The 23441-nt window shown below is 44.9% G+C and overlaps 1 protein-coding gene across 3 annotated transcripts in view; it reads left to right on the top strand.

Moving 5' to 3' along the window:
• Nucleotides 1–6212: 6212 nt before the first annotated feature.
• The window catches only part of MAP2K5 (mitogen-activated protein kinase kinase 5), a 127401-nt gene continuing 110172 nt past the window's right edge, over nt 6213–23441 (top strand). For 2 of the 3 annotated variants that reach the window (XM_027644474.1, XM_027644473.1), the window contains exons 1-4: nt 6213–6401; nt 12311–12359; nt 15759–15826; nt 20656–20725. In XM_027644474.1, the coding sequence (XP_027500275.1) occupies nt 6267–6401; nt 12311–12359; nt 15759–15826; nt 20656–20725 (322 nt within the window). In that variant the 5' untranslated portion in view covers nt 6213–6266. Of the gene's footprint in view, nt 6402–12310; nt 12360–15758; nt 15831–20655; nt 20726–23441 lie in introns of those variants that run through there. The other variant, XM_027644475.1, reaches the window with a different exon arrangement.

Below are 23441 nucleotides of genomic sequence, written 5' to 3'. Positions count from 1 at the left end.
AGGGAGAGCTGATGTTAAAAAGGCAGAGAGCTTTGTTTCACCTCACTTAACTACTTCAGAGAGATGAAACCTCAGCCTAAACCCAGAGGATCAGGTGGCTCCTCCTCGTAGCATCTCTTTAAACAATAATGACTGTTGGGGGCATCTTAACCTGAAGGAGCTCTTGGTGTTCCACCTCACCCGGGGTCAGGGGGCTCAGGTATCCCAGTTAAACTGTGCCACTGTAAATTAATGGAAAATGTAACTGCTCTGCTGAAAGATCAATGTCCAATAAAGGCTGCACAATCAGATCTTGTTGTGATGATTGAGGCCCTTAATTGCCTCTCAAAGATAAGGTGGTGATCAACACACGTGGAGCTGCTCTTTGTTACCGGTTCAATGACATGCTAATGAGAGCAGCCAAGGCAGGAGCTTTAACTACTTATACTTATTAAAGCTTATGTTTGCTGTGAAGAATGACTTAAGCCCCACAATCGATAAAGCCCAGGTCTTAATTACTATATTTCACTTTTATACCTTTTTTGTATGTTTGACAAATGCTTCACCACAGGCTCTGTGCAGCTCTAAGGAGAGTTACCCCAAGGAATGTGGTTTTTTCCGGTGGTGTCTCCTTCCAGTGGTGGTAACACAGAGGTGGTTTGGTTGTTTGAAAGAAGTTTTGTGACTAGGAATGCAAACATGGGCCAGGCAGCTCATCCTGCTTAAATATTTTTGGATATAACATCACTCCTCGTATCACTGTTTGATGTAATACTTGCTAAAGCTCCAGGTGGACGTGAAGTTCTTACCTTTTTGTCCCATTGTAAATTAATATTGGATTTAGATACTAGTCAGGATTGATATTCCCAAGTGTATTTGATTAGTACTCTCTTATTATCTCAAAAATCATTTCTCCACTCTTCAGGGACACCTGGAGCCACCTGACCTTCCACTGACTTGAGCAGAAGTTGGATCTGTCCTCAACTTACCTTTTGTATTGACCTAAATCTCTTTGCAAACCAGAATTAAAGATCTCCCTGATGTACATTATTATTGAATAAAATTTAGCTATTTCTTAATAGTTGAATGCCCTCAGGCTTCTGCTTTAAAGCAACTTTGCCTGAAACAAAGGAGAATTTGCTTCATATATTATTTACTTTGGCCATTTAATTTAAATTGCCTTTTGCTGTAGCTCCTCACTCATGTTCACTGCAGAGAAGTAAGTTAATAAATCTGAGAGTTGTCTTGATTTCTTTCCCTGGTTCTGGAAACAGATGTCAGGTTACACTTTTTGGGCTGTATTTTTCAGTTTAAATACACCTAAGAAAAAGTGGCAACTCCAGCATTGCATCAAGGGGATGTAGAATAAAAATTGTCACTAATGTATCCCAAGTTTGTTTAAAGGATTTATTTCTAGAAAAGAATAAGATGTTGGTTTTGCATTTAAGTCTTTTAAAAAGCAAAATGCACACGACTTAGAGTGATTTCAAAAGCAAATTGCATCACTTTAAGCACAGTTTATGAGCCCTGTTCTAGTTCATTAGAAAACCAATCTATTACTTTCAGTGATATTAATAATCTTAATAGAATTAACACCACAAAACATGATTAAAAGCAATCCTGTGGACAGAAAGTTTGATCAAGGAAACTTTCAAGCTTAAAAGGTAAGTTTCAAATTTTAACACCTGATTTTTTGAGCAAGATGACAAAGCCAAAGCTGGTTTTATTCTTACAAGAAGAAATGCCATCAGATCTCATTGTAACGTGCTTAGTGATTCATGGGCCTGGGTGTCCACGTGCTTGGTGAGATATGAATTATTTAGCAAGAAAAATCACAATAATTTTGTTGTTACTCAAGAATTTATAGGTTGACAGAAAAAACAATTATGCAGCCCCTGCAGCTGGTGGGGGGACAGAACATCATTAACCACACACAGCCACTGTGGCTCAGTCCAACTGCTGGAGTTACCTTCAGATCGTGTAATCTGCTTTATTTCAATGTATCTTCATCATTTAAAGCAAGAACCAAACATTTACTAATTCACCCTAAATCGAGTTTACCTTTGTTTTGTTTTTTTTTCACTCCAAGAGGAGTTTACTGTGAGAAAGAGCTTTAAAAGATCTATTTGAGGCCTGATTCTGCTCCCCGTGAGTTGAAACTAAGCTCAATTATTGAAACTGAATTGAAAATAAGATCAATTATTATTTCCTGATATGTGGTTCACAAACACTCCTTTGCCTCTTATTCCAGAGAAACTGCAGAGTGACTGGAAGGGCTGGTGGGGAGGGAATTCTGTGGAAGCTTTAACGCCAGTTTTAAGGAATCTTAATCCATACATGTATTGATTAAGGTGGAGCACTTGGTGATTCTTTCTAGGAGATGCATTTGAGGGAAGAATATGTTTAGAAAGCCTGGACACTGTTGACCTACTTTTTTCAGGAGCCTGAGGGAATTCAGTTTGCTGCACTCCCGAGCTGTTGGAAGACATGGGAAGGGGAAAGAAAAAAGGTGGATTTCACCACGATCCATTCTTTTATAAACAAGATATTTTTAGAAATATCTTTTCTAAAAGACAGGAAAACGTGGGCTCCTAAAACAACGATCAGGTGCCATTTTTTCCAGGGAATGAAGAGCTTGTCCTTTGTTATTTTTAATTCCTGCCTAGAAACTGGCACAGGGAGGAAGCAGAGATGATAAACTGAATTCAGTGAACCAAGGACTGGCACATAGATCCTGATTCCTGGAGTCTGCTTTATCCACTGTATCGAATTCCATGTAACAGGTACTGGGAATACAGCATTCCAAAACATTTTAATAGTTAACTGTTGAACTGTGTTACATTGTAAATAGATGTTGTTCCTATATTGTAAGTGGGCAAATTCCAGTAGTAGTGAGGTTAAATTCCAGAGATGCTGAGCAAGAGCTATAATGAAAATGTAGGACTTTCTGACTCTATCCTCAGCATCCTTCCTGTGCCTCCTGCCCTTTTATCCAGGGATCTGAGCCCAGGACTAGAGGAATTTCGGGCCCCAATTTTGGTTGCACACCGTAACTCCTGAAAGGGCACTTTCCACCTCCATCAGCCTGATCCACTCCCGAGACTGAGCTCCCACATCCCTCCAGCAACAGCAAGGAAAACCCAGATCCAGATCCTGGAATATTCAAGAATACTACCAGGAGAACTGCTCCTTCCTTCCTCCCTCTTCTTTGGATGGAGTTCTGGTGGAGGGACTCAGAACTCCATTATATGATATCCGTGGCAAAGATAGAAAATGACTTGTGTTGGGCAACTTTGCAGTGGGAATTAAACAAGTAATAACTCCTTTCCTTACTTTTTTTGAAGGCCTTGCAAATTACCCCGATAACCACAGCGCCGTGGGATTTTTTCCGGAGCGCTCCTGCGAGATTCCAACCTAATGATTTTCCTGCCCTTCTGCATCAGCATTTTGCTTTTCCTCGGTAATAAATATTTATTTTTCTTGCTGTGGCCACCTCCAGCTCCACCCCCATCCTCTCCATGGCGCCGGGAAGCAGCAGAGAGCAGCAGCAGACTGCGAGTAGCGAGTCTGGCACTGCTGGAGAACGTTTCCCCCCCACAAAAACAACCAGAATTTACACCAGTCCCGGGCTGCTCCACCATCCTCCTGTAATTAAAGGACTGATATATTGTTCCTTTGCAGGTTTTGAATGCTGTTGCATTGTGGATCCACAATAACTTTGGAGGTGTAATTATAAACAGGAAATCCACGCGTGGTTCTTGCTGACGGAGTGGCAGCTGCATTTCGTGGGGAAAATCAGCTTAATTATTTTTTAATTAATTAATTTTTTTTATTTCTAGGAGCCTTCAACCTCCTGTGTCAGAAACTTTTGAAGAGGAGATTCTCGGGGCGGTCAAACACAGGACTTTGAGGATATTTTATGATACGTATTAAAAAAAATCATAGGTTGTGTTCTTGCATCACAGATTTTCCCCCAACATCGAGGACAAAAATATAGAATTTGATTTTGGTGCCATTCTGTTCTCACAGCAGGAATTCTGCGGGCTGATAAAATAAATATCAACTGTTTGTTTCAAATGCTGCCTTAAGAATGAAAATTTCTGATCAAGCATAGGTTTTAAAGAAGTCTGGCAAAACCAAAGCTGTATCAGAAAACCACATGATTTTATATCTTAAGATATAAAAACCCTTCAAGTTTGATTACACAAATCAGAATGGGGGATTAAGGTTATGATTAGCCCTGGAAAATCTACATAATATTTATGCAAATTTGGCAAATTGAGTTGGTTTTCCCCATAGCCTTGTAAATGAAAAAGACATTTTAGAAAAATTGCAGCTCTATAGAAATTCTCTCATTTTGTGTCCTATTCTTTAAAATTTAATAGAAAATGAGTCTGATTGAAATGAACCTGAGTGAAAGGTACACAGGGACTGCAGGTAAAAGGTTCATTTGAACAGAAAGACGTCTGTGTGGGCAGCACCAGTCCCTTAGATACTTAGGAGTTGGGGCTCTATTAATTTTTAGTGTAGGAACTAAATTATAAAGTTATTGAACAGAGAGAAAATTTATCTCTGTTAATGGCCATTGAAAGATCTTTTTTTTTTTCCTCCTAAAGCTCAAACAAAGTAGAATTCGAATAAGAGGAATCTTGAAGATGTTTCAGGAATTAAATCAAATATACCTCCCACTTCCCCCCCCCCCCAAATTGATAATATAACTCAAACAGTCCAGTTTGTCGTAGATGATAATGCGAGAGAGTGTGATAAAATGCACAGATCAATAGCCCACAATTGAGATTAATGCTCTGCTGTTAATAAAAAGAAATGGATAGTTTGGAGCTGTGTGGAGGGGAGAGCGTTCCCTGTCACTGGTGTCAGGTGAAAAGCTTGTTTTAAAAGCTGAATACAGTGTGTCACGGCTCGGGGCTGTGGTGGGGAGGCTGCAGAGCTGTCAAAACATGTTCTTTGCTGCCGTGAAGGACGTGGGATGTGAGGGTTCAACGGGGATTTCTCTCCTCACAAAGCTGGGTCGTGTTTTGGACTGGGCTCGTTTCCCCAGCATCCCCGACAGCCACGGAAGAGCTCAGCCATGGCAGAATTGCAGCTGGGTATCGGTAAAGGAGGTGTTTAGCTGAGAGTTCTGTGATTTGGAAACACTGATGTTGGTAAAACTGCTCCAATACTTAACTCTCAGTACAGATGTCGGGCTGTGCGGGAACACGGGGCAGCCCATTCCCAGTGCCCCGCTACTGGTTTGCTGGGCAGGGACAGGGAGGCACAGACGGACACACCGGGCGAGCGGGACACCCCCGGAGCCACCGGATCATCGAGGCTGGGAGAGACTAAACATCCAGGGAGACTAAAAACCCAGCCCAACCATCACCCCGTCCCCTACACCACCCCCCTCAACCACGTCCCCGGGTGCCTCGGGAACGCTTCCCTGGTGACTCCACCAGCTCCCGGGGAGGTTCATTCCAAGCAAACCCGCGTTTGGTCCCTGCCCGTGTGTCTGTGTGGGCACACAGAAGCCCCAGGGGCTCTGAGGGTGCAAACCCCAATTAGAATCAGAGAATCCCAGAATCAGCTGGGTTGGAAGGGATCTCCGAGATCATCAAGTCCAACCCTTGATCCAACCCCGCCGTGGTTCCCAGCCCATGGCACTGATGCCACATCCAATCTGTCCTTAAACACCTCCAGGGATGGAGAATCCACCCCCTCCCTGGGCAGCCCATTCCAATGGCTGAGCACCCTCTCTGCAAAGAAATTCTTCCTAATATCCAACCTAAACCTCCCCTGGCACAACTTGAGACTGAGCCCTCTTGTCTTGCTGATGGTTGCCTGGGAAAAGAGCCCAACCCCCAGCTGGCTCCCCCCTCCTGTCAGGGAGTTGCAGAGAGTGAGGAGGTCTCCCCTGAGCGTCCTCCAGGCTGAGCCCCCCCAGCTCCCTCAGCCTCTCCTCTCCGGGCAGCAACCCCAGCCCTGTTTGATCCGCCGCCTCAGCTGTGCTTTTCCTGCTCGAACACAAGGAATAACACAAGGAATAACACAAGGAATAAGGGGGTGGAATCACCGCCGGACCGCTCCCGCTGCTCGGGGCGGTTTCCCAGCCTGGAGCCGCCTCCTCTCCGAACATGGCACCGCCTCCCCTTCCTCCTCCTCCTCCCCCGCCGCACATCCATCCCCTCCCGCCGTTTTGGTTCCGGGGCAGCGGCTCCTTCCTGCGGGCGGGCGGCGGAGCCGGGCCCGGGAGCCCTGGGCGGCCGCAGCATGTGAGCGCCGGGGCGGGGATGCTCTGGCTGCTCTGCGGCCCCTCCCGCGCCATGGACGCCCAGGCGCTCGTCATCCGCATCAAGATCCCCGACGGGGCCGCCGTGGACTGGACCGTGCACTCCGCGCCCCAGCTGCTCTTCAGGGATGTGCTGGTGAGTGCACCCGCGGGGGGCACAGGGTGGGGGGCACGATGGTGGCGTTGTCGTGTCTGCGCCGGGAAGTTTTAGTGGGAAGGAGGTGGAGGGGGACGGGAAGCGCCGTGTGGAATCACCTCCCGCGCCCCCCGCGGGGTTCGGAGCCGAGCTCCCCGCGGGGGTCCCCGGGCAGGAGCGCCGTGGGATGGTTTGGGCTGGAGGGCTCCTCTAAAGGTCCGATCCTGTGCCACGGGCAGGGATCCGGCATTGGGGCATCCCCCGCTGGGTGCGGGGGCAAGGCGGGGCTTTAGGGCGGTTTAGACAGTTGTGGTTTGGGAAGGAGCGTTCCCGGCTCGGGCTGGGGCTTCACCTGCTCCTGGTGATGCTGCCCTTGCTGGGCTGGGGGGTTGTTGTGTCTCCTCTGCCCTCAGCACCTCCATCTGCACACCAAGTGTACAAGGACGCTCTCCTTCCTCAGAAATGGTGTTTATCCCACTTAGTGTCTCTTTTTCATTGCATCCTTAGCCCAAGGAAATGTCTGATCCTTGCGTGCAGGTCAGACTTTGTGCAGGATGCCCTCGTGTTCCCTCCACAGCACGTCCTTGCTGGAGACTCCTTGTGCTCCTGTTCCTCTGAAGACAATCTTCCCCCTACCTCTGATCATGTGCATGTTTAATTTCTTCTCTTGTTATTAATATTGGAGAGAGATTCTGCAGATCTCTTTCGAAGTGTTGTGTTTTATTGAGAAGACATGTGGCAAATCAGGGCTTGATTGGCTGCAAAACATTTGACATCGGGCCTGTAGAAGGTTGCACAGGTAACTGGAGCAGGTGGCAAATGTTCCTGGTTTCCTTCTTCCGAACATTTAGCATTATCCAAGACTTTCTGTGGATGGAGGCGCAGCAGCAGAACTTTTGAGAGATCAGTGATGGTTTTGGGAAGGGCAGTTTCCCCTTGGTGGTTACTGTGCGTTTCCTTTGGTTGCACAACAAGCCTGGCATGACCCACTCTGCCCTTCAGACAAAGTGGTGCAAATCTGAGTGGGGTTTAATCCACACTCTGCTTCATGTTTTCCATTTTTCCCCCCCAGATAAAGTGAGATAATCATTGACTGGACTATCCTTTGGTGTTCTAGAATTATTGGAAATTTAGGTTTGGTTGTATTATTTAAAAATGAGTAGAGAAATTGAGGTCAGTGGGTGACACAGGACCTCGAGGAGCACCCAACAGTTGCAGTAACCTCGAGTCATGTGGAAGTGGAGCTTCCTGGTCACTCTGAGTGTGAGAGAAGTGAAAAGATAAGGAAGAAGGGCATGTCACTGAGGAAGGAGGAGGTTTTTAGTTCTTCTCCCCCCTACACACAGTTTTGGTGCTCTTTAGTTGTTGGTTTGCAGCTGTCTAACAGCTCTACAAGCCTTTTAAAGATGTGTTTTTCCAGTTAGAAGCAGGTTGACTTTCCTGTTTCATGGCTTAGGTGATCGTTGCTCCAGTCAGCACGTGATGGTGGAACCTGACAGGACCAAACACTACTGGTTTTCTTAAAACTCACAGTTTCTCATTACACTTGTGTTCATTAATCATAGAATTGTAGAATGGTTTGGGTTGAAAGGGGCTTTTAAAGAGCATCTTATTCCACCCCCTGCCATGGGCAGGGACACCTTCCACTAGCCCAGGTTGCTCCAACCTGGCCTTGGACATTTACAGGGATGGAGCAGCCACAGCTTCTCTGGGCAATCTATCCCAGTGTTGTGCATCAGGTCAGATTTCTGTTGGTGTTGATAATTTTTAGTTCTCCACTCTTGGTCTGTGGCCTTGAGGGTGTTGGTGGCAGCTGGAGGTGACTGGAAGTGTTGTGTGACATGTGGTGAGTCAGGAGGTGATGCCATTGCTGCCATCAGGGGGACTCTGGGCTGTGGGGGTGAGGGGGGCTGTGACACTGTCCAGCTGGGCAGTACCACCAGCCAATAATTGTCACTGTCACATCAAAACCCCTCCCTTGTGGACTGTGAAACCTTCAGATCAGAAAGGAGAAGTTTAATAAGGTCTGAGCTGTCTCAAAGCCCTCCTTTGCCTGATGGTGTTTCAGGAGGTGCCATCACAATATTCATTTGTCTGGTAACTACAGAAATTCAATGAAATAAAGCTCCAGACACTAAGGAGTGGTAGATCCATCACCACCCGTGGCTGGGGAGGGCAGGAGTGGGGCTGACCCCACCTTCTGCTGTCCTTCTGTCCTGATTCCACTCACCTGCAAGAGGGTTTGTGTGTTAGAAACAATGAAAGAGCACCTGGAGAATTCAGGTGTTCCCTATTAATGGGAATTACTGAGTGGTGATAACCCAGTCAGAGCCCAGGGATTGCCCACATGTCCCTAAACTGAAGGCTCAGGAAGAGCAAACATCCCCTTTTTCTCAGCTCCTGCTGTTTGGGGCACAGTGAAGTTCTGAATAATCCCTGTGAGGTTGTGCAGGATCCATCCCATTCCTTGTGCCTGTGCTTCAAGGAGATTGATGGGAATATTGCCTTGCCTTCAGCTGGAGAACCAGCTCCAAAAACCAGTTGCACACCCCAGGTTTCTGCACTGGAGGGAACTGGGGCTGGGGGGAGCCTTGGATTAGCTGTGGAGTGAGTCTGCTCTTCCTTCTAAGGTAGGTCCCATGGGCTGCTTTGTGTTAAGAAAGCCCCTTAAAATTATTTTTGAGAGCAGCAGGATTTTATTTTATATTTTTAAGGTGATTGTTGTTAATTTAGCATCCTAGAAATGCAGGTGGCCTCGTGAACACAGATGAGTGCAGCCTTGCAGCATTTCAGGCTGGTGTGCAAGAATATTTCCATCCTCCTTTTTCCACAGAAGAAGCTGTGTAGAGTCACCAAATGTCCTGTTCATCCCCAAATATCCTGTCCATAGCCATGGAATAACCAGTTGGAGTCAGGAGCCTGATGCTCAGAGCAGTGCCTGACACACTTCTTAATTTTCAGCTGCTCTAGTTCTGCCTTTTGCAGGAGTTTTCCCTGCTCCTGAGCTGTGCAGCAGGGATTCAGTCCTGGGACCTTCAGGTGTGTGATCCATGGGAGCAGCACCGTGTGCTTTAAATTAGGCACTTTCTTGATTACTTTCCTGAAGTGGCTGCTCAGAGCTGTTCTCCATAATGTCACTTTAAATACCTTCCCTGTGCATCAGCTTTGCAGACCTGTAAGTTCCCAGTAAATAGATTTATTTTTAAGGCACCACTAAATGAATTACAGTAAGCTTGTTTTTTTTTTTTTCAGTGGGGCTGTCTCCACTAGTTTGTCCTGTCACTGGGGTATTTAAGCAACTTGGTGTTAATTCTGGAGGACTTCATGTCATACTGAAATAAAACAAGTTCCCAGTGAAAGGTGAGAGCTGTGCCCTCAATATTTACACTGCCATCGGGGCAGGGCTTTCACACTTTGTGCTTTCCCACCCCAGAGCTCTTCCAGAGGGCAGATTTGATGGAATTCCCCCTTGCAGCTGCTCTTCCCTGATTTTTTTTCCTCCTCCTTGTCGGAGGCTTTTCAGCCCTGTGAGCTAAAACAGGAGCTGTGATGTTTGTGAGCCCCCTCAAATGACACACCCTCCAAGTTGTGGCATTTTATTGTTCCTGATCTCTGTTGTGATAGTAGAAAATCCCCCTGCACGTGTAATCCCTTGAAATTTGGAGTAATCCTTTAAGCTTGGGTCACCCAGAGGTCTGGGGGGATGTTTGAGCCTGGAAATCTCCGGGAGCTGCTGAAAACACTTTGGTTACAGGACAATAATGGGGAGGATTTCCCTTCCTCCCTCCCTCCCCCTCCCTGCAAGGCTGGTTTTCTCAGATACTTTGATTTAATAGAATTACTGTAAGCTGAGCACAGTTTTTGTGGCTGTTGGGAGGGTTTTCTTGTCCATTGTTTATTCAGTGTAAGAGTTATGGTGGATAATTCACTTACTTTTTAATTATTCATATTAAAGAAGTCTCAACATACAGGAAAAGTTATTTTAAATGGGGGAGGAGGAGGTGTAAGAATTTTTTACCACTGTTTCAGTGCTATCACAGCTTTGGGAGTCCTGTTTTCAGACTTTTAGGGCCATCAGAAGTGCCTCTGTCTCAGGGCTGTGCTTGCACACCCATTAAATACAGTTTTTAAATACCCCAGAACAATTTTTAAATCCATTTCATGGAAGCATCTGTGTGCCCATAGAAGAGTATTTTACAAGTGGCTTAAATCTAACACAATTAAAGTGTTTTTCCTGAGGAATTTTTGATGGTTAACTGAATGGATTTAGGGATAATTAGTTAGTACAGCCTTCTGTTTAGGCAAGACTTTAATTTCTTATTAGGAATAGTCGTTGGCTTTTGACAGAGGACTGACAGACCCTGTAGAAGTATTAAAATGGCCAAATTTTGGTAACATGGCAATGTTTGGGGATTTTTTTTTTCTCTTTTGCCTCCACAAATCTATGATTCCATCATTAGCTAAGGTGTATTGCACGTCTTATATACAATTAGTAGTTTAAATGGCACACACTGATTTATTTGAGCTTCTGAATAGAGAAGATGACACAAGAAAGTTTTGAGAATTATTATTATTTCCCTCAGTCAGCTCTGTGGAAATCTTAAAGCTGCCACTGCTGCTTTCTCATTTTATTAATTGTGTCTCTCTGATATGGCAGAGAACGTTTTAATTTCGTATTTTTAGGTGAAACAGGGGAAAAAAAAAAAAAGGAGGCAGCAGAAGTGACAGGGCAGCGATCACGGGGCTGGGGGGGGGGGTTCAGCACCCCGAGATGCTCACAGGGAACGTGCTGCAATAAATCCTGCTCTTCATTAATTTCTAATCACTCTGTGACACTGTCAGTGTCAGAGAGATTGTCTGACACGAGGAATCAGCAGCGGGGAGGGAAAAAGCCACGCTGTGAATTTGTGCCGTGCCCTGACGTGACTTATGGAACCTCCCAGGGCTGCCACGGCTGCTCCTCGCTGCCTTTGGGCTCAGGGCTCTGGGAAAAGGCTAAAAAATGATACAGGCTCTTGTCTTGTGTCAGCAAAAAAAATTCCTGGTTTGGCTCAGAGCTGTGAGATCTGAGGGATCCCACGACTTGGGGAGTGCTGGGTGTACCTGGGAGGAATTGTCGTGCCGTGATGCTCAGGCTCTCACCTCTTTGGGTATTTTAACCTTCACTTCTTTGGGGTATTTAACCTGATTTTTCTCCCACTATTTTAACCTGATTTTCCTTCACCCCCAGCATTTTAATCCATCTGTGGACTTTTGGAGAAGTTGAAATTCCAGTTAACCCTAAAAAAAGCTCCAAACTTTGTGCCTGGTGTGGAGCCGGGAGGATGTGGATCCCTCCACGTTCCCAGGGGGAAAACAGGAAAAAATTCCTTCAGTCTCCCAGCTCCTGCTGTAATTCCTGCTGGAATTGATCCCATGGGAGCTGTTTGTTACCCTGAGCTGCAGGCAGGAGCTGTGGGTGAGGTTGTCTCATGCTGGACCAGGTTGTTGGAATCGGGATATAAACAGGACTGAGGGAGGAAAGAGGCTTTTTAAAGCAAAAAAACATTAATAAATCTCTTTTTATGACTGATATTGGTGAGTTAGATGTACATTTTTCATAACCTACGGACAAAATCCGATTCTTTAAACTGCAAGCCCCAGACACCACGGAGTTGTTCACAATTCTCATGGAGTTATTTGGGAAGAAAACAAGTTTTCCTCGAGGTGAAGTGGGGAGGAAGGAGAAGAGCACCATCATTGGTACAGATTTGTGCTGTGCACTAAAAAGTTGGTAATTTTGGGGCAGTGGGGAGTAGGTTTTAACTCTTCTTCCTGCAGCTGGGGAGTGATGAAGATGATTGACACTAAATCAGGCTTTTCCCATTTTTTTTTTTTTTATGTATAACCAATTCTTGTTCACATTTTAGGATGTCATCGGCCAAGTTTTGCCAGATGCAACGACAACAGCCTTTGAGTGTGAGTATGACTCGTGTAAACCATCCCCTCTGTCACATCGCAGGGCTGCCATTTTAAAAATAAATAATATTTACACTCCTTCTGTGTTACAGTTAAATATTTATGCATTTCTGCGAGTTTCATAACGGTACTAACCCCAGCAATATTTTATTATTTAATCACATCTCCAATGAGCAGATTGCCACAAAGTAGCTTTAATTACCAGCGTGACCTTCCCGTGCTCTGACTTCTCAGTGCAATTATATTGCTCAAATTAAATGAAAAGTATAAACTACCTGTAGGTCTGAGCTGAACATTTTAATCCTCCCAGCGAGGGGGTTAGTGCAGATTTAGCCTCGTATCTGTTCTTTGAACCCTGTTTATTCTTGTTTTTTGAGGGGTTCCTGGGGGATTGTCCTGTCTGGAGAGGAATGAGCTGCAAAAGGGAGTCAAAAATCTGTGTCTGAAAATACTGAGCTGGGCTTTTCTTCCAAATGGAGAAGACTCCTGTTATTCCCTTTTAATTTTTATTGTATTTTTTCCTGTGATGGAGATGAAATGGCAGGAGCTGGAGGGGATTAAAGTGTTCTAGGAGTGAAGTGGTGACACTGAGGGTGGCAGAGCAGGTACAACATTGGGCCTTGCCTTCTTAGCATTTCTTCCCTTTTTAGAGCTTTATGGACAATTCTATCCATAAATAATCAGAGGAATTATTGTTTTATGGTCCTTCAAGTACTGTTTGTCTTGCTTTTCATATCATTGAGTTTTCCCCTCCTGAAACACCACAAAACTAAGAATGGAGATAAGTTTTATTTCTGTCACCTCGACGTTTCTCCTGCTCTGCTTTTTAACACAGGACTTTCTGCAGGGACCTGAGTAAAACCAGGCTGCAGACCTTGCCACTTATATTCATTTTGATTTGCTAACATATTTTTGCACACCTCCCACATCACACATTAGCTGTGTTTGAACTTCATGCACCAGCAGCAGCCTCTGCAATCAGGGCAGTAGCCCATATTAATGGGACCATGTGTAGAACTTTTCCTGGAAATACTTATTTCCTCATGTCTTCCAACATCTGCTTCTGTGCTTTCCCTTCATGTCTCTAGTCTGTCATTTACATCTGCACAAAGCCATTTCCCCTGCCATTTAACTGGCATCTAAAATATGTTATGGATATTGATGCCTGATTTCTTTTTGGTTTTTTTTTTTTTTTTCTTTTCCTGGGGACTTTTTCCATCTCCAATGCCTGGATTTTGCCAGCTTGAGGTTTGTTCTCAGCTGCTTCAGATGGGGATAATTCCCATCCAGCACAGGCTTCTCTGCTCTGTTCAGTTATTGTTATCCCCAGTGTCCTACCTGGGGCTGCACTTCTCCTCCTGTTGGACCTGGATGTGATTTTATCACCGAATTCCACGTCCCTCCCAACGAACTCCCTCCCAACATATGGCCTGTTATGATCCTTTTCTCCAAACTCTGCCATTTTGTGGATTTGTGACACGCTGCAGATTTTGGGAAGATTGCTTCATGATATTTGTTTGCCATCTGCTGCACTGTTTGGTGTCTTGTGAGGGTTTCTCCCTCCATTTTAAGTGGCATTTGCAAAATCCAGCCAGGACTTGAGGATTTGTTGGGTTCTACTTTTGCTTCCCTGATGTGCTGGAAAAGGGAGAGGAGCCTGGAAACCTTCCTGAGCCCAGGGAGTATTTGGGCTGTGCCCACTTAGGTGCCATGGTGGGGTGGCAAAGCAGATTTTTCTGCTGGTTTTGCTCTTTGATTATTTTATATTCAGCTTTTTTTTAGTGCCAGTTAACATTTTATACCTTTTCATCCACGCATTTTGTATTTCTTCTCTTTGTACCACCATCAGGAATTTTGCAGCTCTGAGAACATTGAAGTTAATTTCCCAATCATTTGGAGTGAATTAAGTGGGATTTTTCTGAGCATTTTGCCAGAGTTTCCCACTTTTCTTTTTCTTATTTTTTTTTTTTTGGTGGTCCCAGCTCAGTCTGTTCCCTCACACTAAGCCTTTTTAACAGCTTTTATCCACATATTCCCCCCTCTCTGTCCTATATTTCCCCTCTTTCTGCTTTCCCTCTGCTCCTTGCTGTCCGTGTGTGGTGTTTGTTGTGTCCCTATTCCAGCAGCTGCTTTTCCAGCCCTTCCCACTCTGTTCCACTCTGGGACTTGGGTTGGGACCAGGCAGCAGTTTTACAGCTCCTCCCCCTTTCTGCCTCAGACATTTCCAGGCAGGGAAGCATTTCACTTTCAACTCACCAGCTCTTCCTAATCTTTCCATGGAATTCATGGAATTCCATCATTCCAGCTTCTCACCCCCAGTGAGGAGTTTGAACAGTCTGGCAGTGCACCAGTTAAATTTCCATGAGAAAAGGCTCTGCTAGGACATATCTCTGCTCTCCAGTCCCTCTTCCAGCTTCCACCCTTCCAGCATCTCTCCCACTACATTTTAGGAGTGTTAATTCCGAGGGTTTTATGGTTTTGCTCCTTTTCATTGAAAGCCTCAGAATTTACCTGCGAGGTTTTCAGAGGCGAAAGGGACAAAGTCCTTTTCTCCCACAGTTTTCATTATTTGGCTCTGATCTCTTCCCTGATTCTTGTGCATAACTAGGAGCAGGAGGGAGTTTTCATCCATAATGGCACTTTTTTTATGCTGATGGAATATATACTGATAATGATGGAGTGGGGCATGGGCTTGGGGGGAACCTCCTGTAGGTGAGTTCAGGTGGGGTTGGCTTTAAAACAGGAGGATTTAGTGGAAAGAAAGCAATTATATTATTAATTTTCTTTTTATTTCTAGGAATTCCTAGAATCATGGAATGGTTTAAGTTGGAAGCCACTCCAAAGATTGTCTCATCCCACCCCCCTGCCATGGGCAGGGACACCTTCTGCTATCCCAGGTTGCTCCAACCCGGCCTTGGACACTTCCAGGGATCCAGGGGCAGCCACAAGTTTTCTGGGCAACCTCCAATGACAGTTCCAATGAATTCCAAGGAAACTGCCCAAACTTAGCTTGGCCTGGGACAACTTAAACACACTCAAACTTCACCCTTCCATTTGCTGTGTCCAAAGAACCCCTTGGTGGGTGTCAGTGAGGGGTCAGAGCACGTGGAAGGTGCTCAACATCTGGGGAGGTTCTGGCACTGAAAGAACTGTTGGGTCCAAAGTTAGGAGCTCTTTGCTTTAAACAGAACTTTAGTTTTGGTTAATTGATGTTTGGAGTCATTACATGTTGCTGTCTCAGAGCACTTGTGCAGTTGGCTTTTACGTTGCTTGTTTTGATTTGCTTCTAAAAGGGTAAAAACATTAAATATTAAAAACAGTTAAAAAAATTTAAAATACCAAGAGTGTTAAGAGCATCCTGCTTCCCTTGCTGATGTGTGTCATGCATTTCTCTGTCAGATGAGGATGAGGATGGTGACCGGATCACTGTCAGAAGCGATGAGGAGATGAAGGCCATGCTGTCCTATGTAGGTACAGTATAAAAAATGCTGATTTTTTCCCCCCCATGTTTATCTCTTTTCCTTGGTGTATTTTGCCTTGTACCAGTGTTAACAGAGGCTGCAGTTTGCACTGGACAATATCCCTGTTTTAAGTCCAGAGTTTAATACTCCTGGGTTAAATGTAGGTGTTTAAAAACTGTATCACATGAGATATATGGACATGCTTGACTTTAAAAAAAAAAAAGACACTTGTACACTTACTGATCATATCATAAACATTAAGAATAATGCATCTTAATGACTTTTGCATTAGGTATAGTGCAGGCTAAATGGACTATCAATTTCTTGTATTTTTTATGCAGTACTTAAAGTAACGGCTCATTAAAAATGAACCCCTGGGCTCTAAAAATTTTTCAAAATCTACTTTCATCTGGAGACTGTTTCACCCCTCCTAACAGAGGAGTTTCATTGTAGCTGCAGGCTCAATATTCATGGAGGATTTAAAGCTGTATTTTCTGTTTTTTAATAGGAGATATGTGTGTCTGTGTGTGCCTTTGTATAGGTAGGTGTGTGTAAAATCTGTCTGGATACCTGTAAATATAAAATCTGTCTGCAGGAATAGGGTGCAGTTACTTATGGAAACTAAGTAATTTGAGTGGGTCTTCCATGCTGCAGATTTAAGTGGAAAAATATAATTTAACTTTTTTTTTTTTTTGTCAAATGAAATGGATAAGGAAGAAGGTGACAAATGGTGTTTTCTCCCTGGGCCAGGTGGGCTACAAGGGGTGTGTAAATGTTGTTTAACTTGGAGCCTGTCAGCACCAAGCCCTGTTGGGTACCACCCATAGGTGGTTTTGGTGGGATTTCATGGAATCCTGGAATGGTTTGGGCTGGAGGGATCTTAAAGCTCATCCTGTTCCACTCCCTGCCATGGGCAGGGACACCTCCCACCAGCCCAGGTTGCCCCAAGACAAAGGATCACCATCAGGGCTCCTGGGTCAATGTTGGAGGCACTACATAGAACAGAAGGGCTTAAAAGGTAAATTAAGGTGATTAAGAGGACTGTCCTTTTTATCTGACCCTGCTCCCTCCTGGGAGGGTTGATAGGAAGAGATGTCACCACAGACTTCCAGCAAATTCCATTTTTTTTTATCCCACTCAATTTATCACATTCTTTTATATAGAATCATATCATGGAATTCTGGAATGGTTTGGATGGGAAGGGACCTTAAAGCTCATCCAGTTCCACCCCCTGCCATGGGCAGGGACACCTCCCACTAGCCCAGGTTGCTCCAAGCCCCATCCAACCTGGTCTTGGACACTTCCAGGGATCCAGGGGCAGCCACAGCTTCTCTGGGTAACCTGTGCCAGGGCCTTCCCACCCTCCCAGCCAGGAATTCCTTCCCAATCTCCCATCTCTCCCTGCCCTCTGGCAGTGGGAAGCCATTCCCTGTGTCCTGTCCCTCCATCCCTTGTCCCCAGTCCCTCTCCAGCTCTCCTGGATCCCCTTTAGGCCCTGGAAGGGGCTCTCAGCTCTCCCTGGAGCCTTCTCTTCTCCAGGTGAACCCCTCCAGCTAGAACTCCTTGTATTTCTCTATTTCCCTTCTCAACTCTCAACCATTTTTGCTGTAAAACTGGGAAACTTGGCTTTTCCTGGCACAGTCTCCAGATTAATCATGCCTTGGTAAGGTCATTTTTTTTGCTATGCTTCCAAGCTCACTGTTAAAGTTTCAGTACATTAGAGTTGTGATTGCTCAACTCTCTGCTTCCCCTTAAAAATTATGGGATGTCTGTAAATGACTTCTTTCTGCTTCAACAGCTTTTCTCCTCTGAAAATTTTTCCTCTTTAGTTTTAAACTAGTTCTTTATTTGAGTGTTGCACTGAGGGTTTAACTTCCTCACTTCCCATAGGCTTCATTTTGGGATGTGTTCGCAAGAAAACAAATGTTCTTAGCCTAGAAAGTGGATTAACCTGTTATAATCTTGGAGAATATAGTGGGGAAGAAAAATACTCATTTTTGAGTGTTTTGAGACCTCCACCAAATCTTTGGAGGATTGGACAGCTGCTTAAATATTTCTGGGAATTTTAACATGGTGCATTTTGGTGTTCTCCAAAATGGAAGTGAAGTGTTTTCTTTCAGTTTAAGAACAAAAAACCCGATTCCCTGAGATGAGAGATCTCTTCCATGACACTCTGACTGGGAAGATCTTTGGAATCACATGATAGATGAGAATCATGCCCAGCCTTTCCTCTTTAGGTCCTGAACTTGGCAGGAAGTTATTTCGGGAAGTTCTGGAGTTATTTTTGAGTGAGCACAAATGCTTTGGATTAGGCAAATATTGAGGGGGGGTGGGGGTGGGAAATTAAACTGATTTCTGCCTTGTGCCTTGCAGTTAATTAAAGCCAGAGCTGGAGCAGCAGTGGGGCTGCACTGGGCTCTTGTCTTGTAGCACTATAAAAAGGCAGTAATTTTTTTGACAGCCACTGATTGGAAAGTTGCTCGCAGCTTTCTCCAAGCAAGGGGTACATGCTCTGGATCAATAACTGGCAAATTTCCCATTAAAAAGAATACCTGAACAATGTTCCAAATAGCCACTGGCATCTTAATTTTCCATGGAAACCTCAAATGCTCGTGTGTGGAGGACAAGTCATTTTCAGTCAATTTTTCCAGACTACTTGTTAACAGTTATTGCTGTCCCAAAAGGTTGACAGCTTACATGATTGATATTTCATTTACTTGTCATCACTGGTGAGTAATGGAGAGGGCCATGGGTTTTTCTCTCTCTCTCTCTGCCCCTCTATTATATTTTTTTTTTTTGGTAGGAAACAGTCTCATGTCTGTTTATTTTAGTTTATTATTCCAGAGAGTGTGTCATATATGTTTATGCTGTGTATATAGGTGTCTTTGGGTCACAGAATGCCACTAGGAAATGGTAATTAAAAGGTTTGTTTTTATCAAGCAGTTTGGGAGCAGGAGGTTCTTTCCCAGCTCCATAACTTTTAGGTACTGGGAACACGTTTTTCTGAAGGGATATGAGGGCATGGGGGAGGATTTGGCATGTTATTCATGACCCTCCTAATAAAAAATAAGTTTATGGGGTCCTTGTGACCCCTAAAAAAGCTCTTGATCGTTTCCCAAAGAGGGGCAGTTCCTAAACTTTTGTCTCTTTGAAGTTGCATCAGTAAAAATTCGTGTTTTGAGGGAAACCATCAGCATGAGGGAAATACCTGTGTTTGATTCCAGAGAGACTTGGGATTTTTCTCCTCGTTGACACCCAGCCTTGCCAGTTTGAACAGTATCACACAGGGCTGGCAACAGTGACGTGCTGAATTCTTAGACCACACCGGGCTGGTGAGAATGAGGATGAAAGCCAGAGGAGCCACAGGGATTTCTGCCGTGGAGATCTGGCCCACAGCCAGCAGGTTTCCTTCAGAGGTGTTCAGGAATTGCAAAAGAAATGTTCTTTGTGATGTGCTTTCAGTGTTTATAACACGTGGTGATGGGAGTTGGGCAGGTTGGAGGCAGGAAATTCCCAAGCCAGGTCTGTCTCCTGCCCTGGGATGGTTTGGTTGTGGGGTTGAAGGGCCTGGCTGGGGAGTTCCCCCCTCCTCAGCACTGAGGGACAATTAAAGGAGGCTGATGAAGATTTCAGTTTGGTTAATCCAAAGGTTTATTTCTTCATTTAGTGCCACTCCTCATCCTCGTGCCACATCTCAGGCTCCCTCGTCCCACGTTGCGTGTTTTGTGTCTTCATGGAATTCTGGAATGGTTTGGGTGGGAGGGACCTTAAAGCTCATCCAGTTCCACCCCCTGCCGTGGGCAGGGACACCTTCCACTAGCCCAGGTTGCTCCACCCTGGCCTTGGACACTTCCAGGGATCCAGGGGCAGCCACAGCTTCTCTGGGCAACCTGTGCCAGGACCTCCCCACCCTCACAGGGAAGGATTCTTTCCCAGTATCCCATCTAACTCTACCCTCTGGCAGTGGGAATCCATTCCCTTTTGTCCTGTCCTTCCCAAGTCCCTCTCCAGGTCTCTTGAATCCCTTTTAGCCCCTGGAAGGGGCTCTCAGGTTTCCCTGGAGCCTTCTCTTCTCCAGGTGAACAATCCCAGCTCTCCAGAGCAGAGGAGCTCCAGGCCTTGGATCATCTCAGTGGCCCAAGTGTCTTCTTGGGTCTTGATGTTCTCAGATCCTTTTCCATCCCTTTTTGCCTATTCTTAGCCTTTCTTTATCACTAAACATTCCCCCCCAATCACTTCCAGCAGTCCCTGTGGAGCCCAAGGGGTTGGGATGTCTGCAGTGATTTTCTGGGAACGCTTTGTGTCCCCTCCGTGCGTTAAACCCGTCCCACGAGGGGACACACGTGGCACCTCTGCCTGTGTGGGATGTGACCCCAACTGCCCTGATGGTGCTTCACCACTGCAAATTCTCAGATAGTTTCCCATATTCCCATGGAATTTTCATGGAGTTTTCCTGATTGCACAGTCCTGGGTTGTATTTACAGCACATCTTTGTTTCCACGTTTGGTTTTCTCGGCTCCTCCAGGTGTGGCACCTGCTGTGTTTGCTGTCAAGGTTCCATTTGCTCCCTCTGAAGTATTCCCAGGTTTCAGGCAAGCCTGGAACTCCCTGAGTTGATCCAATAACAGATCCCTGTGCTGGGCACCACAGCCCCTTGGTTAAGTTCCTCTCTCCCACTTATCGTGGAACAACCACAGATGGTAAGAAACCATCTAAAGGCTGGTTTGCACTGCGGCAATTAAAAAATAAATAAAAATACATTGAATTAAACAATCCAGAAGTGCTTTTACTGCTCATACATTACTGAGTCATCTCTTTCTTTAATCTCTTTGCAGTATTACTCCACTGTAATGGAGCAGCAAGTAAATGGACAGTTGATAGAGCCTCTCCAGATCTATCCAAGAGGTAATGCTGAACAAATTCTAATCAACAACGATGATAACTGTTGATGAAACAGTTCACTGATATGTTTTTTTTTTTTTTTGGGGGGAGGTTTAAATGCACATAACGTGATGTTTACCTCTTAATTTGGATAGGAGGATTCATTATTGTGGGGAGTGGAGGGAAAACTGCATTTATTGCATATAAAATAGCTGATTTCCTGGAGTAAATTAGACTAACGAGATTTGGTTTGCACAGTACATATTTAAGGACATTTAAAAAACACATTGGTGAGGGTTCTGCCTGTATTCAAAGCAGATGAATAACTGAAGTTTTGGAGATACTTATGTAAATTGGGCTTTTTTTTTTTAAGATGTTTTAATATCATTAATCAGCCTGACAGACTTGGGGGATGTCACTGTCACCACTCATTTGGAAAACGGGAATGTGTCTGTCACAGGAGCTCCATCCATGACACGTTTTATCTGAGATCTGGGCATTTAGCAGCAATATCAAAATGTTCACGAGTGCTTTAATAGCTCCTCCTGAACAGGGGAAGATGTAATCAATTCTGTGGACTGAGGCAATTAAAAAATAGGTCATCTACAACCTGCACAAAAATCCGTAGGCAGCTCGTTAGGTTTTTGGGAATGAACTCAAATAATGGTTAAGGAAAGCCCAGTGCATTACATAATCCCACTGATTCATTCAGATCTCAGTAGCCAGGCTTGGAATCTCTGCCTCTTTTAATTGATGGAACTGGAGAAGGTTTGAAATTCTCCGAGTAAAATCTCCCAGCAATAAATTAATTGAAATAATTAAAAATTAAACCCTTCTCACTTAACTGATATGATACAAATAATCATACTATGAGGCTCCCAATTAAACATTTCTAGACTTCCATTACTTACAACTCTCTGAAGTTTGAATTGGGCAATTAAGCAAGAGCCTCCTCAAACACGTGCTAATCAGGTCTCCAAAGGAGCCTGAGTTTCCTGGTAGTTTAGTGTGATCCTGTGGAAAAGAGATGGGAATTCAAGGGGAACAGAGGATTGGTTTTCTGGCTCAGGATCTGATTTTGAGGGGCCTCACAGATGTTTGAGCTGCAGAGCTCCAGAGCCACCAGCAGTGAGATGTGTCCCCCTGAGAGCAGCTGTGAGGGGGAAGTGATCTCCTGCCTCTTCCCAGGCTGAGATGATGGAATCATGGAATGGTTTGGGGTTGGAAGGGGCCTTAAAGCCCATCCCACCCAGACTGGAGCCCAGGTTGCTCCAAGTTCATCCAACCTGGCCTTGGACACTTCCAGGGATCCAGGGGCAGCCACAGCTTCTCTGGGCAACCTGGGCCAGGGCCTCCCCACTCTCCCAGCCTGGAATTCCTTCCCAATCTCCCATCTCTCCCTGCCCTCTGGCAGTGGGAAGCCATTCCCTGTGTCCTGTCCCTCCATCCCTTGTCCCCAGTCCCTCTCCAGCTCTCCTGGATCCCTTTTAGGCCCTGGAAGGGGCTCTCATGTCTCCCTGGAGCCTTCTCTTGTAGCTTGGAAAAACTGATGTAGTGGATGATCCTTGTAGATTGGGAATCCTTGGAAATACGAGGCAGTTTCATTTATTTTCTTTCTAATCAAACAGTTGCAGGAAGTTGTGGCAGGAGGTGCTGGCACAGCTTGGAGTTTAAAGGGTTGTTTTGTGATTACAAATGAGGTTAAACCTTCTAAATTCTCCTTTTGGGTCATTCCTGAAGAACCAGCTGAGTAGATTCTTATTCCTGCTACAGTCTCCTTTTTCTGCCTGCTTTACATCCAAGGGGGATGGATGCACAGATCCAGGATTCGCTGTGCTGCTCTGGATGTGATCCCCCCCATATCCCTGCTTTACATCCAAGGGGGATGGATGCATAGATCCAGGATTCTCTGTGCTGCTCTGGATGTGATCCCCCTCATGTTCCCTCCCCATTTTCACCGTGGGCTCAGCTCCCTGTTCTGCTGAGTATTTCCCTGCTTCCACTTACCCTAAATTGCTTCAGAGCTGAGTTTCATCTTTCCAAATCACCTCCTTAAAACACCTCTCCTTTCTAGGTTAGAGCTTTAAAGCCCAGACCGCCCCCAAGTTCTGCTGCTGCTCTGAAATATTGAACAAAATGTGCTTTCCTGCTTCTTTTTCCCCCCCTGTCTTCTTGTCCTGCCCCTCTAATGAACATCCCAAATTTTGTTGGCACAAGCACTTTTCTTCCTTGCCCTTTTGGCCGTGTCTCTCCACGTTCAGCACTTTAAAGCCCCATCAGGAACGTGCAGCTTTTCTGCCTGTAATTTAAAGTTGTCCCTTTTAAGAGCTTTCTCTGCAAGTCCTTTGAATCCTTTTCCCTCTTTGTCCCTCTTCCTTCTGAGGAAGCCTCAACCAGCTCCCAAAAACTCTCATCTTCCATAAAAAATCCTACCAGGAGTAAATGTCCACGTGCCATCCTGTGTTACCTGGGCTGTGCTTCATTCATTTCATAATTTAAAGGCCTTTAAGGGGAAAAATTGGTATTTTGTCTATTTTTTAATAAGTACCTTGTTACTGTCTAGGTAATAAGGGCCAGAATTTTTTTTTTATACTGAAAATAAACTTCTGTGTGTGATATACATAAAAAGAGTGTATGTGTGTACATACACATATATCTATATTTATCTGCCTCTAACTATCTATATAAATTTGTATCTGTCTATCTGTATCTATATCTTTATATATATATCTTTATCTAT

This window comes from Corapipo altera, unplaced genomic scaffold (genome assembly GCF_003945725.1).
Source record: "Corapipo altera isolate COAL_440 unplaced genomic scaffold, ASM394572v1 50, whole genome shotgun sequence".
NCBI lineage: Eukaryota > Metazoa > Chordata > Aves > Passeriformes > Pipridae > Corapipo > Corapipo altera.
The sequence above is the reverse complement of the archived record's forward strand: the minus strand, read 5'-3'. Positions and strand labels throughout refer to the sequence as shown.